We start from the raw sequence: 9,688 nt of genomic DNA on the forward strand, positions 1-9,688 counted from the left end.
GGATCTCTGGCAGGTTCTGTTTTCTTGCTCACCCCGTAGGAAGAGCTACAGCCCTTTCTGCTGTATATAGATTTAAGGAGCCCTGTTTCAGTAACCAAGAGGTTCAGCCTCTAGTCACACTTCTGCTGGTTGGGCACTGATAGAGTGTCCCTGGCTAGTAACCGCCTTGAATCTGAACCCCAAGACCAAGTCTGCCTTGTGTTCTTGATGGAATACCAGATACCCATCTTGGTCCAGTGCTTGAGCATCTCTTCAGCTCTCCAGGATGGGGTTTCTGGCTTTTTGTTTTTTCTTTCCTCAGTTGTCTCCTCCTCACTGACTCCAGGGTGGTGGAGTCCTAGTTTGGAAACCTAGTCTTATCATTAAGGTCTTGTTACCACTGAAAACATCTCTGGTTTCAATCTTCTGCTCTGGCCTCAGAGCCGGGCCTACTCTGGGCTCCCTGTCAGCTGGCTCTGCTGGTTTTTTGTCACGGCACCTCTGATTTGTCCACTTCCAGCAGTCACTGGGCCTTCTGGATGCTCTGATTCACCTTTCAAACTGGACTGACCACTCCCCACTCCACTCCATGCACCTCCCATTGAATAAATTGCCAGGAACACATGTGCTACCCTGGTGGGCTCCTTTGTTCCGGGTTCTGGTTTCTCCCAACCTGTCCTTCTGCAGTTGACCTTGGCCAAATCCTGCTTTGAGGGAATGCAGAAAGAGGCTGTGCTTTACTGTTTTCAGGATAAAACAGAGGCAAAAGGGGGGAAATCATACCCTGTATTTAGAAGCAAATAATATTTTTAGGAGTGGGAAGACTTTAGAAGCTTGCTAGTCCTTGAATCTTATAATTCTTTTTGGCTTCACTGGGTTTAGTACACAATGGAAGCATTTGAATCTCCAATATTTACTTTCAAATTAAAATTTCAAAAATCTCTGTGTTCTGCCATGTCTTACTTCAGTGGACTGAATAGGTGACTTTCCATATCCCTTGAAGCTGAAGATAATTTTATTCTCTAAGTTATTTTTCTCTCTGTTTTTACATTTTAAGGTGTTACACAATGGCCTCATCATGGAGATGAAGCATCCAACTGCGGGGAAGATATCAGTCCCAGGTTTGAAATTTTTATTTTCCTTAACACCTTCCTTCACTGACTGTTCCCTGTGCTGATCACGCCCCAACCAGCTTGTCAAGACTTTGTCCAGACTTTTCATTCTGAATAAAAGGGGAACCCTAGAATCACACCCACACCCACGTTTGCTGAGGCTATAGGCTTGTGTCTTCACTCTTAACGGATGTCTGATTATCTCGGTGACAAAAGACACTTTTATTGCTAATTCCATTTTGTGTAATCATGTACTCACAAAAGTGCTTTCTGTAATTGCCAACAGATAGATGGCGATGGAAGTGGAAAATATTATGAAATTATGCTTGGTTCATGTGAGAGTGAGAAATAAAGCCAGACACGGTAGAGGTGGTGTCCAAGGAAAGCTACTGACTGCTCAGGCCAGGGCTTTTTTTTTTTTTTTTTCCTGAAATATGGTGTGGATCTTAGCTTTGGGGACCAAGAAATGAAATGTTCTCAGTTGACCCAGACTATATTGAATTTTTGTAAGTTGACTCTTACCCAACAAACTCATTGAAGATGTTTTGGTCTAAGCCCAAATGCCAACTGTGTCATTTTCAGGAAGAGTTCTCTTTGCAGTAGCCAGAAGTCTCATGCTTACTCTCGGAGCATCCAAGCTGTAGTGAGAGCTTACAATCAGGCTGTTGGCCCCCATAGACTTCACTTCTCCAGGGATCATGGCATTCCTCAGATCTGTTGTCCCTACTCTGGGCATTGCTGGAAAGACATGCCACATCCTTGTCCACTGTGTCGCTATTTTCTAGATGATACAAAAACTATACGTGTATTTGTTTAACTTTCCTTCTGATAGAGAATGGTGAAATCAGTTAGATTATAACTTTGGTCATTGTTTTCCTGAAACTACTGTCCTAGTCGCCTGGCTTGAACTCTGGGTATCCCCCAAATGCCTCAGTCATCTCAGTCAAGTGGCATAAGCGTTTACTTCAAAAGGTGTCAGATTCCATTTGTTTATCAGAACAACTGCTTCAGGCTCATTCTAGGTTTAATCTAATGATAAGATTTAGGTTCAGCTTGGTAATAACGCCCCAGAGCAGATCAAATGGTGACCACTGGCCAACAGCAAGATTAAGAAAAGGGAAGTAGGATGAATAAGGCAGACTGAAGGAGAAAATTCTGATATTCAGGATGAAAAGGAGCATAAACCTGAATTACGGGAGGTAACTCTGAGTGGGGGCAGGTACAAGCATGTCAGAGACTGGGAACGCATGTTAATGGGGAAATGCTGTATGGGGTAGAAAAGTAGTGAAAAAAAAGCTTGCTGATAAAAGCTAAGAATGTCATTTATTTATTTATATTATTGGGCATGTACTTTGTACCAGGCAATGCTTTGGGTCCTGGGAAGGCAAAAATAAAGCAGACCACTTGCCCCTTCCATCATACACAGTGGAAATAAAAGTAACCCACGAATGTTCCTATTATTGTAAGTCATAAGCAGAAAGAAGGGGAACGAGCAGTGTGCAGTCGTAGAGAGTAATGAGGATGGAAGGGGCCTGGGTTAGTTTGGGTTGATCAGAAAAAGCCTCTCTGAGAGGATAACTTAGACACACACACACACACACACACACACACACACACACGTGTATATATATACATATACATATTTTCAGATTCTTTTCCATTATAGCTTATTACAAGAAATTGAATATAGTTCCCTGTGCAGTAGGTCCTTGTTGTTTATCTATTTTATGTACAGTAGTTTGTGTCTGTTAATCCAAAACTCCTGGTTTATTCCCCGCCCCTTTCCCCTTTGGTAACCATAGTTGTTTTCTATGTCTGTGAGTCTATTTCTGGTTAAATTTCATTTTACTCTAGTTTTAAGCAGGGGAGTGAAATGACACAACTTATAACTTAAAGCAAGGAGTCAAGTTAGGAAGTTATTACAGGAGTTAAGGCGATGGTCAGTATCTTAAATCAGGGTCATGGTAATAGCAAGGAAGAGAAGGGGTTACTCAAAATGAAATATGTAGTCATAGCATTTTTAGTATGAGAAGACTTTAAAAAGAATTTTGTCCAGTAGTGTTTTTTAACTTTAATTTTTTAATAGTGGAACTGATTTTTCAAATGAAGTCTTACTATTTGAAACAGATCAAAACTGAGTTTTGCTATTGATAAGTTAGCACTCCTATGCTTTACCTTTTTCCCTTTGCTTTTATCATGCTATACTCCTCCAAACACCTCCTTGGAACCATGGGCCCGAAAGAGCAATTCAAGAACCTCTGATCTAATTTAGTTCCACAAATTTACAGATGAGGTCATACCATCATTGATATCCCCAACACATGAGAGGACAGGATAAACATATGAAAGTTAATGCAGTTGTTAGCATGGTAATAAGGGAAAAAGTAAGTCAGTGGCCAATCTAGGATGAACTCATTGGACGTAACACTCTCTCAATCCATCAGGTGTGAATTTACTAACTTTCCTGATAAACAACTAGTCAATCTCAGGAAAAGGGAAATAGTTTTTTCAGATTCCTAAAGGGGAATGCATATCACTTTTGCTTACTTTAATTTATAAGTGTATCAGTTAGCTACCATCACAGTAATACTGTGTAACAAAAATCACAAAATCTCAGTGACATTCACACATAAGTGTTTATTTATTCCATACATGTGGATCATGTAGGGGATGGCTTATCTAGGCTTGGACTTGTCTGGGTGGCTTTGCCTCTATATGCAGCTCTGGCTGGGCTTGGCTCCAGTGTGAGTTAGGCCCAGTTCTGCTCCATGTGTCTAACATTTCTTCTCATAGCAATGGCAGAAGACCAAGAAGGCAGACAGAAACCCCAGTGCCACTTAACACCTTTTGCAGAGCTAGCAGACCCTTCTGCCCACAACCCATTGGCCAAAGCAAGTGTTAGGTGGGGAAATATTTATCTTTTTTTGAAAGAAACTGCAAAGTTATATGGTGAAGGCATGGGCACAGGGAGGGGTAAATAACTAGGGCCAAAAATTCAATTTACCACAATAAAATTCTCAGACCTATAGCAATCTCCTTTTAATTTCCTTTTGGAAAATTTTATTATTGTTTCTTTAATTTCTGTAGGACTTAGGCATCTTTTTGGTATGTCTATCTTATTGACTTACCTTATAGTCTTTCTATAGAATTGTCAATATATAGGAAATCTCAGATTTGAGAACCTTATATTCTTTCTGTAGAGTTACCAATATATAGGAAGTCTCAGATTTGAGATGAAATGGATGTGTTTAGATTATCTGGGGAATTAGTATCTGAGTTTCTTTTGAGGGCAGTGCATCTGCACTCATGAAAGTGCAGAGAATTCTGCTCAGAGATGTCAGAAAAGAAGTTGATACTGTATTTTCTAATTCAGTAAGAGGCTTCTCAGACAGGTCAAGAGAGATGAAGTGCAAAGAGAATTTATCAGTAAATAATTAAATTTTTTCCTGTGGATTGTCCCTTTTGTTGATTTTATTTATTGATGATAGGCCTTTCTTTGTAAGGGATGTCCTCGTTGGAGAACTCATGAATGCCATAGAAATAACTGAGATTCTCCCACAATGCCTCAGTGAGGTGAATCTGGAAAGTCATGTGGAGTTAAAAGTGACTTGATGCTACAGTGTATTTTAGTTAGCCAGTGGAAACGTTTTTTAATTCATTAAGTGTAGTTCTACAGATTTACATATGTATCTGCAGCTTTATATTTACAGTGGAAATCATTGTTGAGATTACTTAAAACTATTTATTTATATTTCCTTTGTTATTAATGAACTTCTTGTTATTAATGAACAGTACTGAATTTTCTCTACATTGCACTAATTTGCCTGAAGGATTTTCTCTCTCAGTCATTACTGGAAACTAGTCTCTTGAAGAACAATATTTACTGCAATACCTTTTTTTTTTTTGCAAAATGTTTTTTAGAGATGTATAAATTCACAGCCTCTGCTCAGGTTCTAAATTAGCGCTCCTGTATTGGAGATGGCTAATTGATTAATTCCTTAAAGGTACTGGTTCACCAATGATGAATATCATTTGAACAGGGATGGGAAATTATTTATCTCTTCAAAATTCCTTTTTTGTTATTTAAATAATTATTGTCAGCACTTCATACATTGTTCCAATATTTGTACTCATTACCAATATCAAAAGGAAGCCAGTAGTATAGTTTAAACTGTCTTTAATTTATATCTATTGTAACATGTTCCTTTTCGTATCATTTCCCACCAACTCCAATCTATAGAAAACAATGAAGAAAGACAGTTCATCTGTGCATATGCAGAATGTCAGAGTTAAAGCATGCAAACTAGTCAATGCTCCTGATTATCTCTAAGTATGAATTATAGTTATGATGATTCCAGTGTATGTCAACATACAGTGTATGTCATTTTCATACATTGTTTATTAAACTGCTCTCTCATTTGACCTTTAAAACCTATTTTACAGTCAAAGGTAGAGAGATACTAAGAAAACCAATTGTTAACTGGAGTATAAGTGAGAATGTGCATTGTAACTCTCTTTTCCAAACTTAAGTAATGTGGCATTCTGTGAGTCCCTAGGGAGCAGAGTAGTTAGTTTTAGTTCATCGTTAGTTTACTGACGCAAGTGTCAGCACAGTGAGCAGAATGTACAAACTGGCTCATAATTAACTACGGTAACCTGGTTGGGTGCTAAAACCTTAAACACACCCAACACCCACACCCAGACACAAGTAAACTCACTGAACCCAGCGTGTTCCATTTGCTATGAAGCTCTGGTCATATAGGGTTGTACCCAGGACAGGCCCAGTCACTCATGGAGCTTACAGTTTGCCAGGGAAATTTCTGTTATTCTGGACAATGAATTCAAAAAAGTAAGATGAGCGTTTCCATGGAGAACCAGAGGCTACCGGGGGGTGACCAGGAAGCACAGATGAGGGATACCTCACCCAGTGTGTGAGATCAGGAAGGGCGTCCCTGAGAATGAAATGTAAACAGACACGTGAACTATGACCAGTCGTCAGCCGGGCCAGCCTGGTGTGGGCTGAGGGAGAGATGAGGGGGTTCTGAGTGTGGTGCGGGAGTCGCTGAGAAAGGGCTGGAATGGAGATTACCCTGGAGGTAGCCAGAGGCCAGGAGGAGAATGCCACCTGGAGTAGAGCAAATGGTCACATTACAAACAAATCAGAACATAAAGGAGCTGGATGCTGAGGGCTCAGAGCTCCACTGTCTGCGGGGGAAGTGGGACCTGGAGGAGGGACTGGGAGAAAACGCCAACCTAGTTTGACAGTATTCTCACTGACTGCTTTTTCAAACGCGCCTAACTCCGCTGAAAATCTTGGTAAAACTCAGAATGTCCTGAATTTTATACCATGAAATTGACAAAATCTGTTTTTGTTAATTGCTGAAATGTGAAGAGACATTAAAGTGTGGACCACATTTCTTCAACAAGAGTTTGGCCATTATATAAACACCACCTTATTCTTGACTTCAGTGGGAAGAGCTTACATTAGTTATCGTTTTCCAATGGACTGCCAGTTTCCACTGAGCCATTTCCCAGTTGCGTCTTCTTCTTATAACACTGCTCGCCTTCGGCGTTTTAGCCAGAGCCTGTGCACTGTGTAGATGCCAAAACAGCCTTGCTGCTGAGTTCCAAACTTCAAAGGATGTCACTGAAATAGAGTTTGATGGGTAGCTCTAAAGTTTCTCACCATAACCTTTTCTTTACTTCCCCATGAACGTGCATGGTGGTTATTGGATTCCAGCAGCACTTTTGGGAAGTGTTTTAGCATGAGTGTGTCAGTGCTGAGAGAGGGAAGCAAAATGGATTTCAATTGAATTACCCTTGCCTGCTGGTCCCCTGATCTGTGTTTTCAGACTGCAGCTCCAAGTTCTTTTAAATAAAACTTTTCTTAAGTTCTTTCCCCGTAGTATTTCAATATTCATATTGGGAACCTGGAACAATTTTTAGCTAGTGGGCTTCGGCTGCAGGAAAAACAGTCACCACTATGAATTAATGTAGCTCAAACCAAATTATTGGAATGTTGACATTTGGATTTGATAGTGACTTTTTTTAGAAGTTGAATGCACTTCTTTATTTGATTATCTAACATACTGTGTTTATGAATGTTTTGCAAGACCTTTTATAAGTGATGATCTGAAACACCTTTCTTTTGTAAGTTCCTGAAGGGCAAAGATGCTGTCATCGTAAATCTAAGCAGCACGCTCTACACCAGCTAAGTAGCTAACACACATTTTCTGGATGATGATTAGGATAAAAAAACTATTAGATGAAAGATAACTAAAAAGATGCCCTGTGACAATTTAAAGCAGTATGCATGTTTTTATGAACTGACTAGGCTACCTGTGGAAGCTCTCTGAAAAAGATTTATTTTACTTCTTAAGTTTGTTTCCAGCTTGAAGTACATATATTAAATGGAGTGACCACCTAGTCTCTTGCATGGTTACAAATCTTTCTCTTCTGTGCTACGCAAGCCTTCAGCTTGCCCTGTTCCTTTTAGCTTTTTTTCTTCCCTTTTCCTTGGAAATTGGACGATGTTTCTGAAATCACAAATCCTCAAAGTTTAGTTAAATTTCTATAACGGATAGCAGCGGCGGGGAAAGCTGTCACAAGTCTTACAGGGAAAAAGAAAAATTAAAGAGGAACGCAAGTTTCAGCTTATATCCCTCTATGAGGTTTAAATATGTTGATCCTTGCAAGGAATTCTGAGTAAAACCAATCTGAGAGTGAAAGGTGAGGTAAGTTATTTCTTCCAGGTAGAAAAATCTTTCAGATGACAACAGGAAGAGGGCCTAAAGTTTTCACATTGTGTATAGTGTGTAATCTATCTTCTAGAAAGAGCATACTCCTTTGGGGACCAGGCTAAGCTGTAAAAAGAGGAAAGAGATGAAAGGAACATTCTACAGTCTGTCAACGGAATGAGAGAAAGCTGGCAGGGAAGTGAAGTTTCAAATAGACTAGCCATGGTACTTCCCAAAGTCCTCAATTATTTTTAACTTTATTAAACCCTTAACCCATGGCAATGCACTGAGAGTTAAATAAATCAGCGTATTCTCAGATGAGTTGACGTTGAGTGCCTGCAGCCTTCTCTGGAAGTCGTGTTACCACGAGGTGAGGTCGTGGACACTGTTACCATTCAGTGAGAAATGAATAGCATGGTGACTCTCCTTCCTAGGAGATCAGGGAGGAAACAGCAGGAGTGAATAGCCTCCCCAGGAATGTCTTTCCATCAGGAACCAGAGAAGCCCTAAGAGCCAAGTTACTGTCGCTGATATGACTTAGGGAGCTTTATCAACCATGCTTATCTGTGCCATGAGGAAGAAATATTTCGTGAGAGCTGGACTTTCATGCTCAGGGAATTCGTGTTCCTGTTACTCGGGACTGGGAAAGTGGCCAAGAGCTCAGTTGTTCCTCTTCAACTGTCCTCATCGACCTGGAAGCCAAGATAAGTGAATCTGCCTCAAAGACAAGAAACTCATGTTGCAAATCAGTCCTAAGCTATCAATGAAGTTCTGGGGGTACAGGGCTGTTTTCACTATTAGAAAGTCATATTTAGGCTAAATAATTTTCCTGGGTGAATAGGGAAGTGGATTTATCCACTATTTGGGGTGTTCTTTCAAGTACCACTATGCCGAATGTTCCTTGAGGTTAGAGGTGTATTTGAAATCATTTGAGTAGACCACTGAATGTCAAACTAAATCTAGAAATCAAAGTAAAATAAAAACAAAAATTAAAAGCCACAGGAAGAGTGGAAGGCTAAATGATGATAAAGCATTTTTTTTTTTAATTTTGTCTTAAAAGGTGGATCAGACATTTTCTGGGGTCAGTTCTTTTTTTGTTTTGTTTTGTTTTGATGATATTTTATTGATGACTGTTTTTTTTTTTTAATTGGGATTAATTCTTGAGTCCTTGCTATATTAGCTGCTGCCAACTTTCATTGCATACCCAGAGAAGTCTTCTTCTGGATCAAAATTTATATACTGACTTTATGATGACTCTTTAAAGAATAAATTAATTGAATGTAATTAAGTGGATAAACTGGCCAGAGAAGTAAAACTAGATACTATGTAATAGCTAAATACAAAAGGCTTGAAATTAGCTTCCATTTTAGACTCCCATGCTGTGTGTGGAATTAACTTGGATAATCAAGAAGTGGCATTATCTTTGCCTTCAAGTGGTCTTCGATCTGAAGGAGTTGCTTGACTTCATTGCCAGGTTTATTCATTGCTGGAGAAGGGGTCATCTTAGTCCTCTGTGAAAGAGGAATGGCTTTGCTCCCCTGTAGCATTACTAGGTAGGGACTCTGCGGTCCATGAAGAGATGACGATTGGCCTGAATCCCATAGGAACATTGTTTTCTTTAAATATGGTTCCTTACAATGTCAAGATATATTCTTGTTAAGAAAAATTAGCTAGAGGAAATATCAGTAGAGAAAGTCATCTCTTTATTTAAAAGGATTATAGTTTAATTTCTGACTAGACACACACAGTACTGTTAATGTTAATAAGAAGTGTTGGTGGAGGTAAAGAAATGGGATTAAAAGGGTTAAATAAGAACCTCCAGGTGTCTTAACCTAGCCAGTGGATCATGCACAAGGTTCC

At 39.6% G+C, this 9,688-nt stretch overlaps 1 protein-coding gene across 10 annotated transcripts in view; it reads left to right on the plus strand.

Annotated features, from left to right (window-relative positions):
- The window catches only part of SUGCT (succinyl-CoA:glutarate-CoA transferase), a 622,782-nt gene that overhangs the window by 454,755 nt on the left and 158,339 nt on the right, over nucleotides 1-9,688 (plus strand). For all 10 annotated transcript variants that reach the window (XM_032484269.1, XM_032484261.1, XM_032484260.1 and 7 more), the window contains one exon: nucleotides 1,037-1,100. In XM_032484269.1, the coding sequence (XP_032340160.1) occupies nucleotides 1,037-1,100 (64 nt within the window). The remainder of the gene's footprint in view (nucleotides 1-1,036; nucleotides 1,101-9,688) is intronic.

The sequence above is a fragment of the Camelus ferus genome, chromosome 7 (genome assembly GCF_009834535.1).
Source record: "Camelus ferus isolate YT-003-E chromosome 7, BCGSAC_Cfer_1.0, whole genome shotgun sequence".
Taxonomy (NCBI): Eukaryota; Metazoa; Chordata; class Mammalia; order Artiodactyla; family Camelidae; genus Camelus; species Camelus ferus.